Source organism: Typopeltis vanoorti, chromosome 5 (assembly GCF_054136105.1).
Source record: "Typopeltis vanoorti isolate ZY-2024b chromosome 5, IOZ_Tvanoo_1.0, whole genome shotgun sequence".
NCBI classification, from domain to species: Eukaryota; Metazoa; Arthropoda; class Arachnida; order Uropygi; family Thelyphonidae; genus Typopeltis; species Typopeltis vanoorti.
Window position 1 is genome coordinate 41,879,155 of NC_143553.1, and position 27,950 is coordinate 41,907,104.

At 32.8% G+C, this 27,950-nt stretch overlaps 1 protein-coding gene across 2 annotated transcripts in view; it reads left to right on the forward strand.

Moving 5' to 3' along the window:
• ReepA (Receptor expression enhancing protein A) overlaps window positions 1–27,950 on the forward strand; it is a 194,292-nt gene that overhangs the window by 85,429 nt on the left and 80,913 nt on the right. For both annotated transcript variants that reach the window (XM_090392373.1, XM_090392374.1), the window contains one exon: window positions 18,005–18,125. In XM_090392373.1, coding sequence (XP_090248499.1) covers window positions 18,005–18,125 — 121 coding nt within the window. The remainder of the gene's footprint in view (window positions 1–18,004; window positions 18,126–27,950) is intronic.

A 27,950-nucleotide genomic window follows, 5' to 3' on the forward strand; every position in this document is an offset into this window, starting at 1 on the left:
GACATCCCTTCCCCCAACGCATACTCACCGTATGGTCTTTTTTCCACTTTTTGCTGTTGTCCTCAGTTTTATCTCTCTCTCTTTCTTTTCCTTATTAACCACAATATTTTCATTCCTTTCTTGTTCAAGCACATTTCTGATAAGGTGTCTGTGTGTGACCTGAAGAGAATAGCAGTCCAGCAGTTAATTTCCACATTTTGGATTTTATCACTCACTTCTGAGAACTGTTGCTGATTATTTCTACATATTCCTAAGTCCATTTTACCAAAGAATGAAAATGATGCATTCCATAGTGAGGTTGGTAATTATAAATTCCAGAAAGATTTAGTTGAAATCCTATCCCATGCTATCCTAGGATGTGGGAGACATGAGGATTTTCAACTGAAAGTGAGTTAAATGCTCTCGTATAGAGAAGTAGGGTTTTGCTTCTCAGAAACTGATTTTTTCACCCTCCTGGCCAAATGGACAAACTAGACAGAGTATATACACACATAAATATATTGAGTGATAATTGTAACTATGGAGATAGAATTAATTACACTATTATCAAAAATTAGACTAAAAAAGAAAGTATGAGAGGAGAAAAAGCCAAGTTATTTGGCTATAACAAGCAATGAGCATAATGTATAAATAGATGAGGTTTTTTTTTTTTTTTTTTTTTTTTTTTTTTTTTTTTTTTTTTTAAATACTGTAGGCATTTTTAAATGTTAAATTCATATTTAAAAAAAAAATAATTTCGTAATTTTACATCAATTGAATAATTTTTATAATATAAAATTTCCTTGGTATATAATTGATTTTTTTTTTTTTTTTTACTAGATAAAGAAATTGCAACTTGCTATATAGATGGAGCAAGCACAATTGCTGATTACTTTTAAAACTTGAGATTAATAATAATTACTTACACAGAACGTGTCACAGCCATTTGCATGTGAAACTACTAAACTGTTTATAAAATATGGTAACTATGCTTAAGTATTTTTAAAATCAGTTCCTATGAAAAAACAAACTATTTATATCAGATATCACAGACCTTGATCTGATAATGAGGTATTTGATATTCCCTTTTAAAAAAAAGGCATCTGTAGTAATTGATGAAGAAATAGCTTACTTCTCACAAATTTTAATGATATCATCATCATCAATTTCTTGATATATGTCCCCTCAAAGGAGTGTTCAGGATATTAAGACAGCACTACACAAGTTTACTTTACTACTAATCTCCTATCAATAATTTTCCTTCAAATTAATCTATCACTTGTTAGCACTCCAGTACTTCATATCTAATATTTTGGTCTTCCATGGCTCTTGATTGTATCAGTCTGCCTAGATCTTGGTATTCCTCTTGATTTATTACTGCTATTTGTCATCAAACACCTGTTTTGCTAACTTTTCTTCTCCCATTCTGTTTAAGTGACCAAACCACCTTAATATAATTTTGCTATTGATTCTTTGCAGGATTTTCATGTCTGCAGTCTCTGATCTTTGATGAAGTGCTTTTTTTTCTAACCCAGCTCTCAGATCCATAACTTAAAACTTGTTTGAACACTCATGTATACTGCTGGTTTAGTGTTTTGGCTAATTTCTCTTAGCCCATATAAATTTATTCAACTGACTTCCAAACATACTACCTTTGCTTATGTTGTTGTCTATTTCCATATTTAATTTGCCATCTTCGTTAAAAACTGTGGCTAAATAGCTAAAATATTTTACTTGTTCTGTAAGTTCTCCATTGAGATTGCAGTTTAAATTTTCTATGTTCCTATTTGTTTCCATAGTTTTGGTCTTTTTATTGCTGACTTTCATTCTCGGTTGTTGCAGCTGCTATTCAATTTAGTTAGTGAATCCTGGAGACCTGCATTGGATTTGTTTAGGAGTACATCATCTGCATAAAGCAAAGAGTTAAGCTTGATATATCTGATTCTAATATCAGGTGTGATCAGTGGTGAGCTATGGAAATTTTTACAAAGGGTTTGCATCGTCGAGCAAAAAAAAAAAAGAGTATTTCACACAAAAACTTTTATTAATACAGCTTGTGTACAAATGCCAATCAAAACGTATGAGGGGACAATCAATCTGTAAAGGCTATCATTTTTAAACAAATATTTCATGATCTAAATATGAAATATTTGCATACAATCATCTGTGTTAATTTATCTATAATAATATATTTTTATTAAAATATAATAAGAATAAAATCTTTTATAATTGTACATATGAAATAGTCTGCATTTTTTATAAACAAAATAAATTTGTTTTGTTTGCGATAGAAGTTTTTATGACAAACAATCTATAAATAATAAATAAATATTATCTAAACACAATAATATTGAAATACTTTATATTTCTCTTTTGGTTTTATACTTAAAGTGATAATCAAAGGGCATTATTTTATGGTCCTATTTATTTATGTGATTACCAAAAGTAATCACATAAATAAATAGTTGATTATTTGTAAAAATGGTAGTAACAGTAACTATAATATTTTATTTAATAAAATCACTTTCGAGATGATTTTACATGAAAAAAAAAACTTGCTGTCTTGTGCACGTTTACCCAGAAAAAAAACTCTCTCCTTTACAGGTTAACATTTACAAACAATTACTTTAAGGAAATACTTATGACAACAGCTGCCACACCTTATTTCCTTCCTCCTTCACACCTTGTGTTCTAGGAGGTTCTATAGCCGAGAGATGATTTTCTAGTGTTTGACAAAATTTGACATAAGGATTTGGATTAAATTTATTCAAGGGTTTCCCATTTATACATATTGTCATTAAATCCAAAATATGTTTTATAGTGAGAGAAGATCTCTTCGTCGTTACGATATTATTCATCACATAAAAGCTCATTTGGCTTCAGCGTTACAAACTGCAATTGATTGCCATAATCACTTTGGCTTTTTTTACCGTGCTGGGAATTTCATTTTGTAACTTACCAGTCAAAGCCATTTCCACTAAATCTCTAAAATCATTAATTTTAATTTCATATTTCAAAATAAAATTTAAAGATCTTGTTGTCTTTTCTCCTTCTAACCATGGACACGTAACTTCCTCATATTCCATGTTTCAGGATAACATACATTTAAAATGTTTTTCAGTTCTTCATCTTCCAAATCCTCATAATTTTCATTTTTAAGTTTAAAATGACTTTGCTGTATTAATCTATTCTTTAAAGACATTATAAGAGAGTTTAGTAATGTTTCTCGTGGTTGTTTGTGAAATCTGATTTTGCTTTCAATTGTTATTCCTTCAAATTCTTTTGATTTTAACATGTTATCAATTTTAGATTCAAAAGAACCTACAGTATTTTAAAAATCATTAATTGCATTAATTGTTCGCATGATTAAGGCGTTAGCCCTTATAATACTTATATTGTGACTTTGTAGAGTTTCTGACAAATATGATAATTCCTCTAGGATATCAATCGTTAATGCTAGATCTTTTAAAATTCCAAATTGAGGAGTCGGTTTAAAAAGTCCTTATTTATCGTTCGATGCAAAATGCTTGCATAAAGCTGGGTAATTTCTCCACACAGCAAGAGCTGTTCGTAAACTGCAAGTGTCCATCGTGGTCCAAACACATGACCGATATTTAAAATTTCCATACCAAGGTCTTTTGCAATCGTATTCAATTCTCGTTGATTTTTTGATAATTGGTGATAAAAAGCATATAATTTATCCATAAATATTTCAAAGTGATTTATTTCTATAATGTTTTTTATTGAATTGTTTAATGCTAATTGTAAACGATGAGTTACGCAATGCCAAATCACAATGTTGGGAAATTTTTGTAGAAGTTTGATTGCAACACCTGATTTGTTTCCTAACATTACACTAGCTCCATCAGAACAAAATGCAATGAGATGATTTTTTTAAATAGTTATCAGAAAATCCATATGAATTTAAAGTAGCAATTATAGTAGCATGCGTACATTCCACGGTGGTATTTTCTAGTTCTACAAGATCTACAAAAATCATACATTGTTCAGTGAGCTCAGCTTGCATGTGAATAACTAAAACACTTATTTTCGATAATGTTGTCGATTCGTCTGCTATTATAGAAATTTTGCAATTTTTTTTCAATTATTTTGGAGAATATTTCTAATTTTATTTGTTTAGAAATATGTTCAACTATTCTAATTCCTGAGAATCTAGAATGCAATGATAATCCTAGATCAATACCATTTTTAATTTGTGGTTCGATTAAATCTGGTAAATCAGACATTGGTTGGTTTCTCTGCACCAAACTATAAACAGAATTAAAAATTTTTGAAGTTATCAAAATTTCTTTTTCATTTAGTTTGTCAATTACATTTGGTAATATATAGATTTGCTACATTCTCCATTTATTTTTATGATTTTATTATGAGCAAATGATTTATTATGTTTGGATAACTTTTTGCGCAAAGATGCGGTGCTTGAGTCTGTAGTATTTTCATTTCTACCCATTCCTTTGATAGGTGACAACTTTTATTCTCCTCATCACCTAAGTTTTTATATTTTGAGCAAACACGACATCCTAATTTACCATTTTTAACTTCTAACCACTTTTACTGCATTTTGAAATACGATGCTTGCTTCTCGTTCCAGCAATCAGGTAAATTATTTTGTTTTTCTCCTCCAACTTGTTGCATATTCATTGAATCAATGTACGTATTATCTTCAACTTCATTTTTTCTTTCCCAAAAAAATTTAAGAAATTTGACTGTCTTTTCATGTTTCACGGGTAAAAATACTTTTACAATTATAAAAATAAAATTTTCTGAATATACAGTTTTTAAATTTATTATTATTTTTAAATTTTAAACACAAACAATTGTTATACATCAGTGTACTGTCAGACACAGGACTAATGTCCAGTGGAACAACCCGCTGATTACAGTTTCGCGAACATTTGATGGGCTACTGGTTTTGCCATACAATTGGCTACCAGAAGGGAGAAGGGTAAAGATAGCACATGCGCTTATTTTATTTTCAAACTTGGCGCATTCGTTATTGAGGAGTTGAAACAATAATTCCAAATAATCTATACCAGTGTTTCTTAACCTTTTAAAGCCCAAGGACCAGTAAAATGTCTAAAACAATTTTATGGATCACTAAGTTACAGAGGCATCACTGGTGTGTGTGTGGGGGGGGGGGATGATCTGCCTCGGGAGGTACTTTTTTGATGTTTAAGAAGAAATCTTGCCATACTATCTATAAAATAGCAACTGAGTGATGAAATAGACTTCGACAATGTCATTGATTTTGTGAACAGAAAAGAAAGAAATATACCATTTTAGAATGTTGGAATTAAAGTTTTATTTGAAAAATTACCAACATTTTGGAAAAACTGTGCCATTTATAACATAATAAATCTAAAAACATGTTTGAATACATATGGAAACATAATTAATTAAATTGGAAGTAAACAATTAAGTATATCATCATTGAACAATGTTTTAATTTTTATTAAACAAATAAATATAATGATATAATTATGCTACTTACAACAGTTCATAACACAAAACATATTGAGGTTTCTGTTCACTTTCATCTCCACACTAAGTAAAACCGAATTTCAAATATGAACTGTTATATTTCCTACTGTATTTTTTTATAATAAATTTAGTTTAATCCTTTATCCAAGTGTGTGCAAACAAAGTTTGCACCTGAAAGTATCTTCAGGACTGGGGTAAAGTGGTACAACACTGGGCAACTCCTTGCAAAGGTGGAGCAAGCAACCAACACTCCCATCTTAGTATCCCCCATAATGCAAAACACATCTCCTTGCAGATATGTATAATGTTATGCATTAAAGGGAAGGGCCACTACCCAGACTAGTTTCGACCTTTATTGGGGTCTTTTCAGTGGGAGCCAGGCCCAAGTGGAGATACCAAGGCAGAAGCATTAGCAAGGTCATCTCCTCCCATAGGAGCTGCCAAACGGTGTGCCACCTTTTTATTAAATTACTCTGGATTTAGAGAAAGATGTTGAAAGTTTATTTTTCACTTGGTCAGACTATAATAAATTTAGTTTAATCCTTTATCCAAGTGTGAGCAAACAAAGTTTGCACCTGAAAGTATCTTCAGGACTGGGGTAAAGTGGTACAACACCAGGCGACTCCTTGCAAAGGTGGAGCAAGATACCAACACTCCCATCTCAGTATCCCCCATAATGCAAAACACATCTTGCAGATATGTATAATGTTATGCATTAAAGGGAAGGGCTACTACCCAGACTAGTTTCGACCTTTATTGAGGTCTCTTCAGTGGGAGCCAGGCCCAAGTGGAGATACCAAGGCAGAAGCATCAGCAAGGTCATCTCCGTGTATTTTTTATTTGAACTGCTTGTTTCTTCTACTTTAATAGTATCAGATATACATGCCGTTACAGCACATGCATCACAAATAGGGTTAGCATCACCTGTTTTAATTGCTCTTCTTTTCAAAGTCCTAGTTCTAAGCCACTTTTCTATTATTAAAAAAACATTTTCGAAAAATATATAAATACTGGGATTAACTCACGACACAATTTCTCCAAGTATCACTTAGCACTTCTGAAGATATACTGAGCCTTAGTTGAAGGCGGTTGAAATGTGGATAACACATGTTTACTTCAAATCTGACAAAACAGCAAGGGAAGGAGGAAGCAATAAAACTATATTGTTGTTCACTTCACCCCTCTTATTATTTGTCATTCTACAACTACAAATTTAGCGGCAGAATGACGAATAATAAAAGCGGGGTGAAGTAAACAACAATATAGTTTTATTGCTTCTGCCTTTGAACATTCTGATGTTGTTTGTTGGTTTTTATAAGTCTCCATTTGATTTCAATAATTTTTATTTATTCAATTTTAATTTGTTTTGTTTGGATAATTAAAAAATATATTTTTTTAATTAATTTGAGTCTGCCTGCAGACCACAGGTTGAGAAACACTGATCTATACTAATTTTTGTTAGGTTACCATATGAGTTTGTTGCTTAATATATTTCAAAAGATTGGTTTTTTTTTTTTTTTTTGTTTTTTTTTTGAAAAATAAAGAAGTAAACAAGAGCAAATTGCTCGCAAATTTGAGAAAAATTTAACAAAGGGCTCGCATGAGCCTCTTATAGCTCACCACTGGGTGTGAAGCTATTGTCTTTTATAATGTAATTCACATACTTATATTGTTATAACTTAATCACATATAATGTCAGGCTGAGGCATCACCTGAAAATTGCCTCTACTGGGTTTGTTAAGGAACCAGAATTAATGCACACACCCTGAATTGTAAGCTTCTGAACAATCAGCAGCATCTGTATAAGGAAGTAACAATAGTGTAGAAGAATAAATTGCATGTTGACATAATTAGGGTCACTGAGACTAAGAGAAAACGGGCAAGATCCTTCTAAATGATGAGGATAAGATGATTTATCCTGGACAAAAAGTACTGATGAAGAATAACATCAGCAGAAATGCAGTTTCTAAGAAGTAAGAGCAGGTTAATCTAAACTAAATCAGGAAAAAAAAAACAGAAAATTTCCAAGAACTACAGCAACAACCAACTTTACAAAGAATGGATAATTATAAAAACAAATTGTTTCAACATGTGAATAGAATTTCACCAAAAAGGATATTAAACTATATGGAAACCAAACCAAAGGAAGAGAAAGAGCGTTGGATCCTTTAAGAGATGGTATTGTAAAATTAATCATAATTTACAATGGTTTCTCTATGTTAGTATTTTATTAGTTTTGATTTTCATAACCATGTAGAATCGGTACTTGCGATGTGCCCAATATTGATATTTATGTTAAAATGAAATGTGAGATTACTATAAAGAGCCAAGAGGCTATTTTTCCAGCGGCGTAAATTAAGTTAAGGGAATAATAAATCCCTCATTATTTTAAAGCCGGATACGAAACTCGGAGATCGAAATCTAAGAGTCTCATGCCGAAGAACTATCTGCAAGTCCAAACGTAAGTCAACACCTGGGTAGTACAACACTAGGGCAACTCGGAGCGAAGGCGGAGCAAGCTCTGTCACTATCGTTAATATTTTCTCATAATGTAAAACGTAGCTCCTAGGAGATTTATTACTGTTTTACATTATGAGGAGTGGTCACTACCCAGACCGGTTTCAACCTTTATTGATGTCTCATCAGTGAGTAGGTAGACCTGGAATACCAAGGTTTAAGTGAACCGAACTTACATATACCCCTACTAACGAATTGCAGACCGGTGTACCCATATATTATTATTACTACGATAAAGAGCCATATGTAAGTTCGGTTCACTTAAACCTTGGTATTCCAGGTCTACCTACTCTCCTAGGAGCTGCGTTTTACATTATGAGAAAATATTAAGGATGGTGACGGAGCTTGCTCCAAGTTGCCCTAGTGTTGTACTACCCAGGTGTTGACTTACGCTTGGACTTGCTGATAGTTCTTCGGCATGAAACTCTTTGATTTCGATCTCCGAGTTTCGTATCCAGCTTTAAAATAATGAGGGATTTATTATCCCCTTAACTTGAAATGTGAGATTTATTGTAGTTACCAGATATCTGAAAATTGTAATAATTATCAATGGTTGTTTATTATATAGAAAGTATTTTAATTTTACCTTGGGTATAATAAATGTTAAAGATATCAAGCTATTTTAAACCTGGTTTTACTCCATTTCCCAAGTAAGCAAACAGACAAACAAGTCAAGTTTGCGCTTGCAAGTGATGCAAGTCTAGCTGACCCTGCACGTAGCGCAAGACCAAGGCAACTCATGGTAAAAGTAGAATAAGCTCTGATCACTAATCTTAATATTGACCCTTAATGCAAAGCACATCTCCTGGAGGAGATGTATGATGCTTTGTATTAAAGGCAAGGAGCCACTACCCAGACCAGTTTCGACCTTTATTGAGGTCTCATCAGTGGGAGCCAGGCTAGAAATACCAAGATTTTAGTAATACAGAGCTTAAGTATTTTACCAGAACAAGTTACTAAGGTGTTTTAACCTTATTAAATAAAAATCTCAGGAGGAGATATAAATGTAGAAAGTATTTTACCTTGGGTATAATAAATGTTAAAGATACCAAGCTATTTTAAGCTATTTTGTTTGTCTGTTTGCTTACTTGGGAAATGGAGTAAAACCAGGTTTAAAATAGCTTGGTATCTTTAACATTTATTATACCCAAGGTAAAATACTTTCTACATTTATATCTCCTCCTGAGATTTTTATTTAATAAGGTTAAAACACCTTATGGTAACTTGTTCTGGTAAAATACTTATAAGCTCTGTATTACTAAAATCTTGGTATCTCTAGCCTGGCTCCCACTGATGAGACCTCAATAAAGGTTGAAACAGGTCTGGGTAGTGCCCCCTTGCCTTTAATACAAAGGCAAGGGGGCACTTCCCAGGTGATGTGCTTTGCATTAAGGGTCAATATTAAGATTAGTGATCAGAGCTTATTCTACTTTTACCATGGGTTGCCTTGGTCTTGCACTACGTGCAGGATCAGCTAGACTTGCATCACTTTCAGGGGCAAACTTGACTTATTTGTCTGTTTGCTTACTTGAGAAATGGAGTAAAACCAAGTTTAAAATAGCTTCGTATCTTTAACATTCGTTGTTTATTATAATTCACAATTGTTAATTGTTATTTTATGTCGTTCATTGTAAAGGCATCCTGTTTTCACTAATGACGACAATGTCTTAGCCATTACTATCTAACTTCTTGCTTGCCGTTAAGATGAAGTGAGCATACTCATCAAAGAGATTGATGGGTGATTGACAGCTGACGGAGTGTTTGGTATCTGGGTAACAAAGAAAAATAAGAAGAGAGAGAGAATGACAACACAAAGTTGGAGAACACCAACCACATAATTTTGATTTAGGAAGTTTTTAAATAAACTTGTCAGTTGGAATATATTAATAGAAGATTCCGAAAAAGAATCGTAGCAAGATGAATCATTTAATTGGAAGAGTTGAGACCGTCAACAAGTGAATAGTAAATAAAATGAGATATTAATTAGATGTTCTATTTCAACATTCAAAGAAACACAAAATGGAAAGTTTTGTCTTCTATCTCAAGGATGCCATGATATTATTATTATCATTAGTACAGGCTACTCTATGGAGTCCTTACTCATTGTGGGAGGATCTAAATATCATGTCAAGAACTATCCAACATTTGCACAGTATCTATCATACTTTGCTTTGAACTCATTCATGGTCATGGCATCCACAACAGACTGGCAACTTATTCCACTCATTTACTACTCTACAAGCAAAAAAACCTAGTTCTAACACTCTTGCGAACTACACTCTTACTCAGTTCCCATCGATGGCCCCTAGTCCTACCACCACCAGACCTGTTCTGAAAAATTTCCTCTGCATTAATCTTTTACAAACCCCTCCATAATTTATGTCTAAATCATATCACCCCTTTCTCCTATCACCCAGTTTCTGTAACCCACAAATCTTCAACCTGTTCTCTTGAGGTTCATTCCATAGACCTGCTACCAATTGTAATCATCACTCGCAGTAGTCAAGATGGGGGTCTTATCAAGGCTTGATGAAGAGGAACAATAACCGGCTTGTCACAGTATTCTTCAGTAACCAAGTAATCTTATGAGCTGCTTTAGTCACTTTTTGTTATGTGCCCCCTAAACTTTAACTTTGAAATAAATTTTAAATTGAAATAAACCCAGTGTCTCCTAGAATAATAACAGCCAAACTTCAAGCAAAAGAAAAAGGTCAAACAATTAAAATAATCCAAATATATGCACCAGACAGTAACCATTCAGAAGAAGAAATAGAAAATTTCTATGAAGAACTACAACAGGAAATAGATAATCCCAAAAATAGAGAATTGATTATAGTGATGGGAGATTTTAATGCTAAAATAGGACAGTTCACAGCAGACAAAAAAGATGTGATGGGGAAATTTGGATACGGAGAGCTTAACGACAGAGGAGAACAATTACTCCACTTCTGTAAAGCAAACGATCTAATGATTGCAAACACATTGTTCTATCAACGCCCTAATAATAAATATACATGGACATCTCCAGATGGTAATATAAAGAACTGCATAGCTATATCATCATAAACAAACAATGGAAAAGATCAGTAAATAATGTACGAACATTAAGAAGTTTTGATTTTGACACTGACCATGAAATATTAACTGCCAAAGTAAAGATAAAATTCAACAGGAAAAATAATATCAGAAAAGAAGAAATCATCAACCTATCAAAACTAAAAGATAGCTTAAGCAGAAGTCGATTTTTAGAACAGATGTGCTTGAAATTAAAACCCTCCATCTTACAGAACAGCAGAAAATACTGGGAAGAAGGAAAAGAAATAGTGTTATCAATCGCAAAAGCCACTCTAGGTTCCAAACCCAAAATAAACAAACAGTGGATAACCCAAGAAATCATAGTTACCATAGAAGAGAAGCCAAGATACTTGTAAACCAACAAAACAATGAAGAGAATAGAGAAAAATACAGAGCACTAGAAAATAAAGTTGACAACCTATGCAAAAAAGCCAAAGAAAAATGGTTAGAAGAAAAAGCTAAGAAATGCCAAGAAGCATAAAACAAAACAACCTAAAAGTCTTCCATGATACTGTAAGAGAAATTACAAAGGAATTCTCAGCAAAAGCAGTAACAATGATAAACAACAAGATGACTGAAACCGGGAATATTGAACATATAAGAAAAATCTGGTCAAACCATTTTAAGACTATCTTCCATCAAGGAAACAAAACTACAATGCCAACAATAGAAGAAAATAATGATCACCCAAAAATTTTACAAGAAGAAGTTAGATACGCAATAAAACAGATGAAAAACAATAAAGTACCAGGCATTGATACTATCCCTACTGAACTGTGGTCATATGGAGGCAGCATATCAATAGAATATTTAACAACCCTATTCAGTAAAATACTACAGACAGGAGAGATCCCAGATGACTGGAGAACTGGAAAGATCATCCCAATATACAAGAAAAGAAACAAAAGAGACCTGCAGAAATTACAGACCAATCAATTTACTCTCTCACACCTATAAAATATTCATAAGAATTATGCAAAATAGATTAAAAAACACCTATGAAGAAATCATAGGCATAGAACAATCTGGTTTCCGAGGAAACTATTCAACAATGGACCAAATTTTCACATTGCACCATCTAGCAGTGCTCACCTGGGAAGACCATAAAGAACTATATTGTTGTTTTGTGACTTTAAACAATCTTTCGATAACATCAACAGAGAAATCCTTCTTAAAATTCTACTAGAAAAAGCAATAGACAAATATATAATACAGTTTCTGATAAAATATTACTCTAAGACAAATGCAATAATTAAAAAGGACACACTCACAACAGAACCCATAGAGATCCAAAAAGGAGTAATGCAAGAATGCCCATTATCTCCATGCCTATTCAACATATATCTAGAAGAAGTTGGAAAGAAAGCAATAGACAACGAGCCTGGAATCAATGTCAATGGTTTAAACATAAATAATATCAAATATGCAGATGATCTCGTCCTTCTTGCAAGAACCCCAAATGAACTACAAAAGCTGATCAACAAGCTAAACGAAACCTGTAAAATATATGACATGACAATAAATATACAAAAGACAAAAGTGATGAAAATAGGGAAGAACAAAACTACCATCTCAGCCACCCTAAACGGAGAACAAATAGAACAAGTAGACAACTTCATATACCTTGGATCAAAACTAACAGAAACAATAGATGAACTCAAAACAATCAAACACAGAATAGCGATAGGATGGACCACCATGGGAAAATTGCAGAAAATCTGGAAAACAAACAAGATACCTAAACAAGCCAAAATCAAATTATATGAAGCAATAATTATACCAACAGTCATCTATGGAGCAGAAGCGTGGACAGTTAAAAAAAAGAGAGGAGAAAAAACTGCTGGCATTTGAAATGAAATTCTTAAGAAAAATAAATAGAACAAGTTGGATAGAAAAGAAAACAAACATCACAGTCAGACAAGAATTATTGTATAAAAAGGCAATAATAGAAAAAATTAGAAAACAACAACTGAGATGGTTTGGACACACTGTACGCATGGATGCAGACAGACTTCCTACTGTAATAATCAATACTTTTCCAACTGAAAAAAGAAGACCTGGAAGACCAAGAATTACCTGGCTAAAATGAATAAAGATCATCTCAGGATGCAGAACATATAAGGAACTTTTTCGAACAGCAAGGAATAGAGACGACTGGAAGATCCTGCTCAAGAGAAGACTCAACCCGTCTTAGACGGAAGAGAAGAAACTTTAACTCCCTATCCACTAACACTCCCAAGTCTCTGGCTTCGTCACTCTTTGGAGTGAAAAGATTACCAGCTGTATACCACATTGGTGGTGTACAGCTGGTAATCTTTTCACCCTAAAATGCATAACCTTACACTTTGCCAGATTAAACTGACATCCATTCTCATTTGCCCTCTCTGCCAATCTATCCAAATCATCCTGCAGAATTTTGAAATCATATGTATTAACTATTGCTCTACCCCAACTTTGCATCATCAGCAAATAACTGAAAAGTTCCTCTTAGATTGTTTCCTATATCATGGTTGTGCAAATTAAACAGTAGCAGTCCAAAGAACGGAACCCTGTTGCACACCACTAGTTGCAGGCCTTCTTTTGCAGCTATTCCTGAATAAACTACTCTTTGATATCTCTCCATCAACCACCATCCTGTCCACCTTACAGACCTTAAATCCATCCCTATGTACTGCAGTTTACTGATTAGAATTCCATGTGGTATCCTATCAAAGGCTTTTGCAAAGTATCACTGTAAACCCTTTACCCTTATCCAACTTAGCTGTTACTGTATTATAAAACATGAGCAAGTTACCGAGGCATGACCTACCCTTCACAAAACCATGTCGGCCCCCATACAGTATCCCATTTCCATATATTCATTTCTGTGTTTTTCTCTTGACCAACTTTCACAACAACTCCTAATATGCTGATTGGTCGATAATTTGCTACATCAGTCTCAGAGCCTCCTTTATGCATTAAAACTGTTTTCCCCTCTTTCTATCCTCTCAGTACTAACCCAGTGCTGAGACTTAGATTAAGGGTACTGACAATTCCTTTGCATCATCGTGTAAAACCTGAGCTGGTATTCCATCCAATCCCACAGCTGTTTTCACATTAAGGTTCTGTAATATGCTATTCACCTCCATTTCATTTACCTTGGTTCCCATATAAGCCTTTGTCTCTCTTGTTCCTGCAATATCACCCACCTTAATGATATACTCTTGCAATGTGTTTACTTGGTAATTCTACTGTTTCAACTGATTCTGTTACCTCCCTACCATCAGCATTTATTAAAATCATTCTGCCATAAGCATTCTTTCTTTTACTTTCAGCATATCAGAAGAACTGTTTGGGATTCTCTTTAGCCTGCATTGCTAATTTTCTTCCATACTGTGCTTTTGCCTTTCTTACCACACTAGTTACACTTCTGGCCTGTGCCCTGTACTGTTCATGTGCCTGCTGATCATCTTTCTCCTTAAATTCCCTCCACAATTGTTTCTTTTCTTTTTTTTTTTTTTTTGTATCTCCAGCTTAGTGATGATATTCATCCATTTAATTCCCAATTGATTTACTCTCCTGACTCAAGGTATGCAGTCTGTGACTGCCGATAAATTTCATTAGGGTTATTGACTGAATATTTCTATTTTTAATTGCCCGAGCAATAAATTCTTTCTGTCCATCTCCTTGCTTTTCTCAAGGAGCGATTTATGGTTTGTCTCATAATGCCATTTTACTGAAGACGTTCTGCACACAACTCTCCCGGAACATAAAACGCATATTGCTTTATTGGCTTTGTTAATCATGCCATACTCTTCAGTCCACCGACTTTGGAACTCTCTACTGCTTCACTGTGATAATTTTGGTTTTTTATTTTTGCCAGCCATGTTCAGTAGAATTGTAACAAAATAATTCAAAACTTAAATCAAATGCATTTTTTATAGTTTCAAAAAAAATCAACGTTATATTATATGCCTAAATTAAATTATCATTATAATTACCATTTACAGTAGCAAAAACAAAACAGTGTGCATATGCAACAATAATGCCGCTGTTTATTTCTGCCTGCTGGCGGATGCGTGGTGCAAAATGCATAATGAATGCATGTGCAATTAGAAAAGGGAATCCTAAGGATCAGTGGTTCTCAATTCTTTTTCTATAAGACGAGGACCCGGTCCCAACAAACTTAATTGTAAATACCTTTCCCATTTTTTTTAAGTTTATATATTAAACTAACATAAGTATTAATATTATACAAATTAAGTGGATATTAAATTTGACATTATTTCAAAGCCGACTACGGTAACTATAGAAGTTTTGTGGGAAATTTGACGAACTTACAGGAATACACTTGCCACCATACTACAAGTTGCTCTAGCAGCTTGGGCAACTCGTAGTTATGCGAGTGTATTCTCATAAGTTCTCTGGTCAAATTTTGCACGAATTGTCAATAGTTTCTGTAATTGGCTTTGAAATAATGTTGGATTTAATATCCACTTAAAATAATTAGGGATTTATTATCCCCTTAACTTAATCCAACTAATTTATATAATTTTGTATCACCGATATGAAGCCTTTTGGCTCTTTATTTTAGTAAATATGTATTAATTATGGCATAATCATAAAGAGTATTAGTACACATTGTAGCATGTTGATAAATATAAAAGTACGCATTTAAATTAATTATCAATGACAGGACTAATGCTACAATATTGTAGTTTCCTTAGGCCAACATCATTAAATTAACTTGTGCTAATTTTCATTGACATATCCCATTCTGATCACCAAAAATTTATATTATTCAGTGTAAAATTGGTTATTGTATTATTAAATTAATTTTTATGATGTTGGTTTGATAAAAAAAAAAAAAAAAAACGGTACTGAGAAAAATATTTATGCATTGTAACTCCACATAGAAGTCAACGGAGCAGGGGAAGCAGCAGAAGGATGGCAACTTGTTGGCGAAACGCTTACCGTCGAATATAACTTGCCCTTGAGTATAACACACCCCTGATTTCACTTTACGAAGAAAGACATTAAAAACGTTTCGCATATATACCTCACACACAAAAAATGTTTAAACATGTTCATGTCGAGGCAATAGTAACTTGCTCCCTGTGGTTAACAACACTCCCTCCCCAACAACCATTATATACTGTAGATGCAAGAAAAAAAATTAGTTTTTATTGTATCCCTGAATAAGGTACAGAGGCTTTTGTCGTCTGTGCAATATATTTCTCAACAAATATTGCAATTAAAGACAGCTGGAATAAAAACTGCGCTAACTAATGAATCACATGTCCCCTTTCACAGGCACTATGCTATAGACTCGAGTAAAACCAATGTTGCACCGGAAACACAGTATCTAACTAAAAACTAATGTCCAATTTTTCAATTATATGAAATAAGTGTTTGATTGCATTTGAAATTCTCGATGTCATTATGATCACAAAAGCTATCGTCAAATAAAATTCTACCACGAATTGAAACATGCTATATAATGCTTGTTTGAGTTCCCCTGCCAGCTCAAACGCAAACAAGCAGCAATAAAAATCAACCAAGGGTTGAAACTTTCTGTGAGTTGAGCCTGCCGGTAATGAGAAGTTCTGTCGAAACAATAAACGACACCCCATCGTGAATGTGTTAAAACTAAGAAATATATAGTGAATGTTGTTATGACAGTTGCAGATGTTATGTGATTCTGTTGAAGAGAATTAGCATTTCATCTCAAAAATTGTTGGTTGCATTTGTCTTTGGGTCGTATGATCTTTTGTTAATACCACACCAATCATATTCACATCTTCATAGCTGCTCGCTCCTGTAAAACAAAATTTAACTTATACGTATTGTAACAATTAAAAAAAAAAAGGTTGAGTAGTTTATAAGTATAAAAGGATATCACATGCAACTTGTTGACGTGCCAGCAAAATTCTCGGACATGCCACCTCTGGTACACTTGCCATAGGTTTACCATCTATGCTCTAGTATATTCTGGAATGTGTGAGGTTCCCTGTGACTGACTTAGCCTATTATGAACAGACAAAAATATGTTAACATTTGCCTTGGAGAACATAAGAAATACATTTGCTACCATTTTTATGGCAAGTCTGAACTGACAGACCATGCCTTGAACACTCCTTCATACAAGATTAGATGGAAGAAAACCAGTGTGCTATACAGAAGTCATTACAGGTCAGAAAGATTATTTTTTTAGAGCCAGCAATGGCTGTGGATCCTTCTCCTAACCGTAGCAAGTATGGCTGCATTAATTTACTAAAAATTTGGGAGACTGCTATCCTAAGGTCAATTCCTACACAACTGTAATACTTTTTTTACAGCATTAGAGGGCACCAAATTAAGACTAATCTTTTGTCCGTTATAATTTGAGTTGTTTCATTTACTCATTGTTGCATATAAACTGTAACATTTTCTCTGATGATGCGGGTTTGAAATCCAGTGAAACGTAATAAGCCAGTTAATAAACATCTTTTTATAATTTAGTTTGTTTGGTGTTGTAGTACCATTAAAAAAAAAAGTTATGATTTATGCAGCTTCATGTAACCCCATATCATGTCCACTTTAGGTTTGGCTTTGCAGAACCTAGCATGGACCTCCTGTAACGAGTCTCTCGAATTCATAGAGATCCTGTTATGACAATGATAATTATTGCAGTGCTTTGTTCTTTGGGAACATCTTTCATTGAGTATGATGTTATAGTGACCCTTTATAGTACTGATTCATTTGGCTAGTATGTCAAGTATATTATTTATATTTATATGTTTCATAGCCAAGTGAATAAACTTCCCACAAGTTGCCACACAAAAATGCTGAAAATTTAAAATAATAACAGTAAATAAAATGAATAAATAAAAATAATGAAAAATATTTGTTGATACTGGTACTTCATATTGTAAAAACAATCAGTAATATAAACTTCTCCCTTTCTTTATAGGCTGCCATTTTATTATGAAATGAAAATTCTCTTTGTTCTATGGTTGTTATCTCCAGCAACTAGAGGATCCAGTATTCTTTATAGAAAATTTGTTCATCCTCAGCTTAATAAACGAGAAAAGGTAATGTTGGAACGTCCTCCTTGTTCTATATTCTGCCATCTTGTTGTAATGTTGATCTTAATAAACTCAATTAATTGCTGGTTGATGACTAATCAAAATATAGGGAAATTTATATTTATACTGCACCACCCTATATTTAGATTAGGCTATGTAAAATAGTAGAATCAATCTTCAATTAACTTAGCAGTCTCTTTATTCATACAGGCCGAATTTAATATTTTTCACTTAGGGCTCCCGCAGGGTTCGAACTTTTTATGAACGGTGCAATGAAAAAGAATCAGGCACACACAGTATTGAAATCAATAAAACAAAACATTTAATACAAGGATATATGACAAATACATAAATTTAACTCCGAAAATAAGATAATACAATTAACTTAGTTCCTCAGGTCAAAACATTCATATTAAATTAGACTTCAAATCTTCAGATACAAATTCACAGTTCTCTCAATAACAAAGATTTTTCATGCTGATCAATACTACAGAATTTCTTGCTAAATAAATTTGTTGGTATCACTCAGTTACACTCTATATTTAACACTTAGCAAGCACTTACATTATTAAATTAATCGCGGCAGTTATTGCTTCAAGGGGAGTTATTTTCAACTTCTAACTTTGGCTAAATTCAGTAAAACGCTACAGTAAATGTTAGGATATTTGAGACGGAACTATCACTTAAACCTTCACACTGAAATAAAATAAAATAGGACTGTTCTTACTGGGATTAATCCTTAGCACATCAGATTCAATGTGAGCACATTTCAAACTTATATTCACTTATTACTCCAATGGAACACTATTCAAAAGAATTCTTCAAGGAGATAACTGAATTATTATTATCGCACCTCACAATACTTGACGGGCTTACTATAGGACAGAATAATTATTCCTTGTTTACTACTGTATAACAAATTGAGCTTTATACAATCCTTCTTTAAAGCGATATAGGAATACGTAGCAATTCTAAAACTTAGTGGATTTATTCTGAACCTTCTATTGATCAGTCTTTTAGTTATCCTATTACGACACTAAATTCCTATTACTGTCACCACTGACTTTACTCTCAGCTATCTATAAGTTTTCTCCTCTTCTCCATACACTTCTGAATGCTACTCCCTTGAATTCCCTACCCTTCAGTCTCCTTGTTTACTTTTACCTCTCGCTTATATGCCTGCCTTCTTCCCGCTTCAATTTGTTCACTCGTCCAACTCATTAATTTCTCCTCTCCCAATTATCGAAGCTCACGCTCTACATTCGCGCGTTCTATTTTATTTCTATCTCCATGGCAACGATCAAAATAGAACGTAAACACAAGCATTAACGTTACATAAGGTTATACCTTTACATTCAGTAATGAAAAATAATAATAAAATATTACAGTTAATTTCTCTTTCATTTCATTTACAAATAATAATAAAATATATGTTACAGTTTATATAAGGTACATAAAAGTTACATACATAGAATTCCTCATAATATTATTGAAGGAATAAAGTAATAAGATAAATGTTATTTACTACAGACTTCTTTCAATAGTATAATATACATTAAAATTACATAATTAAATAATAGCTGGTAAAACTCAAGGATAATACATGAATAATAAATCTTAAGCAAGGGACTAACAAATAATATTTAAACAAATCTTGCTTAGTATATGATAAATTATGTTAAATGTGAATGAAGAATAAAAATATACAAAATAATTTCATTCACAGTTTAACAGTAATATTCTTTCTTAAACAAGAGACAAAAAAATTTCTTAGACACATGACTTCTGGATTTAATAAACTTTGTAATTGCATGGTATGAGATAGGTCTTTCTTGGGAATGTGATTTCATTTAATTCTTGTTCATAGTCTTATACTGTATAACTAATCAAAAGGTAGAAAGAAAATAAGAAATATGAACAAACTAAGCAGGAATTTTTTTTTTTTTTTTTTTTAACTGCATTTATCAAATTTGTAAAAATAATTACAAAAACAAATATATTTCCATGATACTTTCCTGGAATGTACTTACAATAGTGTATGATCATTTCTCAACCTATGGTCTGCTGTTTATGAGAAGTTTTATTAAGTTTGCCAAGCACTATTTCATCGTATGCTTTACAGAAATTCTTATAATTGATCGTTTTATCATATAATATCAGTATTTGAAATTTATATTTTCATAGATGGGACTGTTTTCTTATTACTGGGAAATTATTGCTGCCATAAACTTGTGGCAGCTTGGTTGGCCAAGTCAATAGTGTATCCACTATTCAGTCAAATAGCATTGGTTTGAATTCAGCAATGGCATGGATGTTTGTGATTAGGTGTTAGACAATTTACACTGGATGTATGAGACTACCACTCTACTTATTAGAGGTTCATAGTGGCAGGGAAACGTTTCATTTTTGATCTTTAGAGTATGACTATTAATGCATACCTTGGCTATTAATGTATTAATATATTATAAGTTGACAGACTTCCATGGGTGGGATGCACATATATATCTCCCTACAAACTCGCAAGTAATTCAAGCAATTTTTGCTTGAATTACTTGTGTTTGCTTCTAAATATTAAATATGTATCTATATCTAGTTTAACATGTTCACACTGGGATACGTTTTGCTCATGTTATGCATCTGGCAGAAGCTTGTTTGAGTTTGTTACTTGTCCCTTCCACTTTCCACTTCGGCATTTAGCTTTATATGTGACGTGCCAATTTTGAGTTTTTTTGGTAGAAGTATAGAAAATATATCAAAATTAATGTTTTTATTATATGTATTTTTATTTCAAGTTTATATATAGCATTTGCTTTTAAAAATGTTATGCATGACATAAATGGGTTGGTTTATGCACTAAGTGAAGTGTGTGTGCGCGCAATGATGTTTCTGTTTAATGGTTATACCATCATATATTATCAACAAAAACATCTAAAGAAAACAATGGCAATCATTGCAATCAGTATTTTCTCTCTCTTATCTCTAGAAATACAAAGTAACATTTATTTTAAATAATACTAGTGCTGAATGTTATTGTTTACATAAATATTCATATTTCTCTACAGCACAATTATCGGAAAAAAATCAAACATTGTATCCAAAACCATAGTCATTCTTTTTTTCATAAAATAATCAGATACTTTCTTGTTTTTATCATTTCAGGAAAAAATTCAAAATCATCTAATACGACAGTCTCAAGTAAAGTCTCTAATACTTCGGGAAGTTTAAAAATACAGAGTTTGCCTAAAACTCCACAATTATACTGCTCAAAACAATTAGGGAATATTTTGGTTTTCTTGTAAATTATAAAGTTATAAAAATTATTTACAAATGTAACACAATTTGTAATAAATATTGATTTATTTAAACAATATCTCATGAATTACACCTTATCCATAAGTAAGAAATATTTATTCATGTATAAAGTACCTAATAGTTATAATTATTTGCAGAAATTTATAATTATCCGACAGAAACTAAAATATCCCTTAATTGTTTTGAGCAGTATATTTATTCCTCAGGTGATTTCCAAAAACAAAGTAACCTTTGCTAATCTTTTATGGCTTAGCCAGGCTTTTCTTGGATTTCTTGGCAATAAATTCCAAAAACTAAAGTCTTTTCTTTCTGGAGGTTAAAGAATAGAAGAAACAAATGTGTGATCATTGAAAATTCTTAGCAAAAATTTCCTTATTAATTTGAAATGGGTTGTTAGAATATTTTACTTATTTCCTGCTAAGTAATATATTTGCTTTGTTTTGTTTACACCTGCGGTGCATGTTTGTTGGGAAGGGGGAGATTTATTTATTATATACAGTTTTATTGCATTGTGAATAGAAATTCATCTTAGTGAATAAAAACGAATACTTGTATGGTTTATAGGTTTATATATATATATAAAAAGAGACTGCATCTGGTAGTCTCCAGCAAAATATACACATTTGATTTGCTCGCTAACTGCTCATTTAGCATATGTTGCCATATCCAGACAAATTATATGATCACTCTTTATAATTCTATGGATTTGCCTCACGTAGTCATCTATAAGCTGTATATATATTATACAATAATATATACTGCTCCCCACTTTTTTTTCTGAGACGATTCCCTTTATAAATTTGCATCTATTGTCTTATATTAATGTAGATATTGACAGACATATGATTCATCTTCTAAACAGATGACGTAAACTTGCGATATCAATAAATGCATTACATAACTGTAAATGTATTTTCACTTCCTTATGATTTTCTTTAATAACATTTACTTTTCTCTAGCTTACTTTATTGTAATTATATAGCATATAATACATACATTCCATACAAAATATCTGTTAATCGACTTTATATTATTGGTAAGGCTTCTAGTCAACAGTAGGCTATTAGTAAAGTTTTTGGGGAGTCAAAAATGATACACAGATTTTCAAACAATGTGGTTGGTCGGTGCCCCTAACTCCCACATTGTTCAAGCATCATCTGTATATATTAGCACACAGACTTTTCTAGTTCATGAATATGTAAGTAAGAGTATATAAGGTAAAATACCAAAATAAGGTGGTAAGTAACCATTCTTAATAAATTATATTTATGTTAAAATTACACACACAATGTGAAAAAAACAAGAGAGAAAGAAAGAGTAGTTTGAGTATATAGTAAGGTCCCATCTTATGACTATCTGCTTATATGACAGTTTTAGTGACAAGACTGCTACGAATCAACTGATGCATAGGTTTTGTAGATTTGGTTATTTATGGCATGTTTCTTGCTGCATCTCTGTGTTTCAATATTTCACTGTGAATTATGAACTGTTTATAACTATTATTTTATATTATTATTGTTAATAATGGCAGAGAAAATCAAAGTAAAGGTACTGTTGCTTCTATTGAAAAGAAGTAAGACTTGTAAACCTATGCCATTAGATACTTAAATTAAAATTATTAAATTTAGTGATGTTGTTGTTGTCGTGTGGGGTTCGCCTAGGTTGACCCCTCCAATGAGAGATTTTTTTAATTATGTATTTTTGACTGTAGATCTATGTATGTTCATGGGTTGGTTTGTCTGTTCTGAGGGATGAAAAAACCCTCTACCCCTGTATCAGACCAGCTAACTTACCTTTAGTCGAAAGAGACCAGATTAAAGGTTCCTCACGTCATGGACGGGAATCAAACCAAGGTCTTTCTGACCAAAGGGCTTCGTCTATACTGACTGAGCTATGGAAGCTCTAAAATTTAGTGATGAGGCATATTTTAGATTATTATGCTTGTTATAGGGAAATATGCAGAGACAAGACAACATACCATTTAATATTTCTAACTTTTTTTTTTGTTTATGAAATTATTCTAATTTATTTGAATAACTGATATAACTAAATGCTTTATTTACATCTGTTTCACACCTGTATTATTTTTAAAAAATTTTATGAAACCATTACATGCATCCATCAATTCATTGGACATTGTCTACCACTTCCTCTTTTTCCAGAAATTTTACCTTCTATGACTATTTTGAGAAGTCCTTCCACTCTTTCAGTATATCTGAAGTATTTTATTTTTCTTCTGTCAGTACCTTTAAGAAGTCTTGAAGTTCTACCAGTCCTTTCTAGTGTAATTTGTTATGTTTTTTTTTTTTTTAATATTCAAGTTTCTTTCCCAGTCCAAAGTTTTAAGTTGTTATTATTTCTTTGTCTGTTTTATGAAAGACAGTTTAATATTAATCCTCTATGCTGGATTGATTGCACTGTCTTACAAAGCTTATCTACATTATGATGTTATTTTCCTCTTATCTTAATTTTCGTTCCCTGCCTCTTTTTCCTGTTTTTGCCCTTTTGATCCTATCGCACATGTAGCAGTCTCTAAATATAGTTATTGCTGGCTATATGATTGCAGTTTATTCAATTTCTCACACTCTCCAATCTGACAAATTTATTTAACAACTGTGCCAGTCGGACTGAATGATAGAGAGTGAGGAATCGAAAAATGAATGAAGGCAATATCTAGTCTAATGTCTCTTATCACAGCAGATCATGGCAATATCTAACTAACACACAGGCTCGTAAAATGTTTTTAAGATAGGCATTGGCAATGATTAGATCAGAATGCTGCTCAACAAAGTATTTATTCTAACTAGAAAATTGTAATTATATACTAGATAAGTAATGGAGATTTAACTGTTCCTCCCAGCTTAATTAACTTCAGAAAAATACATTACACATTTCTGCCTACGCACAACTCTGACACACTACTCAGCATTTTATAGAGCAGCATTCTGATCTAATCATTGCCAATGCCTATAAAACAGACTCTTGCTTAAATACATACATACAGGTATATGTGTTTACAATCCAAGAACATCGGTATGATGTGATTACTCACAGTTTTTCCTTTATAAACAGCCCTTTACTACTAACAAAGTTTCCATTGGAACATCTCGTGTCTTTGCCTTGATCTGGTTACATCTCTCTTTGACTTAGATGTTTCAGTACGCTATATACCGTCATGGTTGTCCTGGCCTGAGTAGCAAACGATATCCTTCCTTCTTTTCTTCCTCAGCTGGCGGCTGCCTGTTGTTTACACTAGTAGGTAGCTGGGAAGACTACAGTTGCACCCTCGACAGAATTTATTGATTCTGTCAATTTTGCTTGAGATCACGGGAGTGTGGCCTGCTATACTGCAGGATACATCTGTGGCTATACCATGGGACCTGCCGGAGAACTTCAGGGAAAAGGAGCATCGACGAAACTCCAACGATAAACCATGAGTGTACCTCAGGGTCAAGAGGCACGAGCTACCAAATTTCCAATCATCTCCTCCTTCCTTCCTTCTTTTTTTTTTTTTTTTTTCCTCTCCCTCCCCTTTTTTTTTGCTCCTCAGCCCGTAAAAATCCTCCTCGTTCTTTGTTTCAACTCCCGAAGTGTCCGCGATCACCCTCCAGCATGATAATGTCACACGGGTTCTCTTTTGTCAAAAGTCTCTTTGTCTTAGGTGCCTAAATGTTTGGAAGTTGCTGCGAACCTTTCCCTTTCAATGTGCTTATTTTATTCCTTCTTTAATCTGGCCAGCTTAATATCCTTTTTTTTTTTTCTTGCTGACTCACTATACTAATAAGGCATAATTCTTTCCCTCTGTTTTTAAACACTATAGTTATATAGGTAATATCGAATATATTACACAAAGTAGTTAATTCAAATTTTTTTTTTTTAATAAAACAAAAACAATTCATGAATCTGTCTTTTGGACACTCATATAGCAGAGTATATAAATTCTTTTTGCTATAACCCTTTGGTATTAATTTGGTCTAGCTACTCACTGATGAAGCCTCAATAAGGGCTGAAATCGGTCTGGGTAGTGACCTCCCACCATAATGTAATAACAGCATGCATTTCCTAGGAAATGTGTTTTTACATTATGGAAAATACCAAGAATAGCTATCAGAACTTTACCCACCTTCGCAACAAGTTGCCCGTGTTTGTGCTACGTTTTGGGACTACTTGCATTTAGCTCATGCTAGTATTCGCCGATACTTTTATAGTTTTTTATGCTATATTTGGCATGAAACTCCCTGATTCCAATCTTTGAGTTTCTTATTCGGTTTTAAAACAATGTGGGATCTAATATCCCCTTAATTTAACAAAAACAATTCATATTTTCTTTAATATTCTGATTTGACACCTTTGTAAAACCAAACTTGATAAGTTAACTAAATTAACTTATTGGGAGATTTTACACTAATACCCATCCATTTGTCTGCCTTAATGGTCTCCTGTAACACCACATCTCAAATGCAGCTATGTTTTCCTATTTCACACGGGGCAAGGGGAGGCAGCATTGATTTGCTTTATGGTGAAATTCGCTGTATGAGGGTGGTTTGGAACCTAGCTTGTTGTATGACTAGGGTATGCCTGTATTATGAGCTACCTTATATGAGGTATGTGCAGGGGGGAGGGGGGGTTGAATCTTGGGTGTGCACACAGTATACAAGCCACTTGCTGATTCATTCAGATCTCCAGCAACAAGTATTAGTGATCTCTGGTTGGGATCTTATGAATGATTTCTATTCAGATGTTTCAGTTTTCTCTTCAAAAATATAAAACCAATTTTGAATCTATTTATGTATGTTAGGTTTACTTCATTACAAAGTCAGAATTGAGCACTTCATGGGATTCATACTGTTTACCTTAGGTAGACTAATGTCCTCTTGAAAGGGTGATATAATCATCATGACATCAACACAACAGATGTTATGTTAATGTTGTTTACTGTATATAGATTAACTTATCTTTTAAATTTGTTGCAAGATATCAAGAATCTTCAGCCAAATTAAATTATATCTTTAAGAACTTTGATATGAACAAACACCATTAAAGATGTGGAAACTATGAACAAAAAAAATAATACTAAATAATTATAAACTTCCCTCAATTTGTTAATCTCAATTGTACATGTCATAACAAAATAATCTGCCATTGTAGAAATGTAATGAATCTGTAATAGGGTTGTTAATCTTGTTTACAAAATATATATATATATATATATATCTGTATGTTCCATGTATTTTTTAACTAGTCTGTCTGTTTGTGCATGATGAAAAACCTCCGTTTCCAGAAGGGGGAAAAACCTTTTCATTTCCATATGACACCAGCTAACTTGCCTTCACTTAAAAAGTGCTCATAAAGATTCTTTATATCCTAGATTGAATTTGAACTTATGTATCTCTGTCCAGAGAACATTATATGATGATTGGGTTATGAAAACCTCTTGGTGGGGAAAAATTAACCACATTTTTGGTGGGGAATTTGTAGAATGGGGTAAACATTTCAGCTATTTAGGTACAATCTTTAGTTAAAATGAAAAATTAACTATGGAATTATATATGAGAATAAATAAGGTTTGTTTGATATGAAGAGCCAGTTGAATAAGTAAATATAGAATAAGATATAGAATAGCACTTTAATAGTGCAATTGGAAGAACGACAGTACATTGTGCCCTTTGATCGGAAAAGAACAGAGTTTGATTCTTGTCATGACAGGGCATTTTCAATTTAACGCGAGTTAACTGATCTCATATAGAGGTAGCAGGATTTTTTCCTCCAGGAAACTCAGGTTTTTCATCTTGCATACAGGCAAAGCAGCCATGAAAATACATGCAGTTAACAGACAAAAAAATATTGGTGGTGGTGGTGGTTGGCATTAGATGGCACTGTGTGTTGATGGTAGTATTGTGTAGTTGGAAAATTAATTAAGGGAGACTGAATTGTTGTGCCTTCCCACAACAAGTCCTTTGACTCCTTGGAGGTCATGTAATAATAATAGAAAAAAAGATGGAAGACAGCCAAAACATCAGGTTACTAGCAGACTGTTCAATTTTAATAAGGGATATGAGAGTTGAGTTAGAAATAAGACAATTGATCAAAGAATGGAAGCCATTTAGATGACTGCTGAAAAAAATTAAAAAGCAGACAAATGTCATCAGTGACTATACCTTATTTAAAAAAGAAATATTTGTAAAAATTCTAACATCTTTAATATTCTAGAGCAGGGGTTGCCAACCTTTTTGTTTCTTAGAGCACATTCTAAAATACCAATAGGGCGACTGGCACCATCTATTTTTTCAAGCAAATTTTTTGAATTCTTTTGTTAAATGAATACATACAAAGTTTACATTATAATTAATTGTTTTATTACTTAAAAGTTTACATTATATAAAAATTTAAATATATATATGTAAGTTAGTGTGATCTTTGGCATTGCATTTCATCGGCCAGTGCTTCATAATTAGGAGAATATGATGATATTCCAGTTCTTAAACTGGAATGAACAACTTCGAATGCGTGTCTACTTTA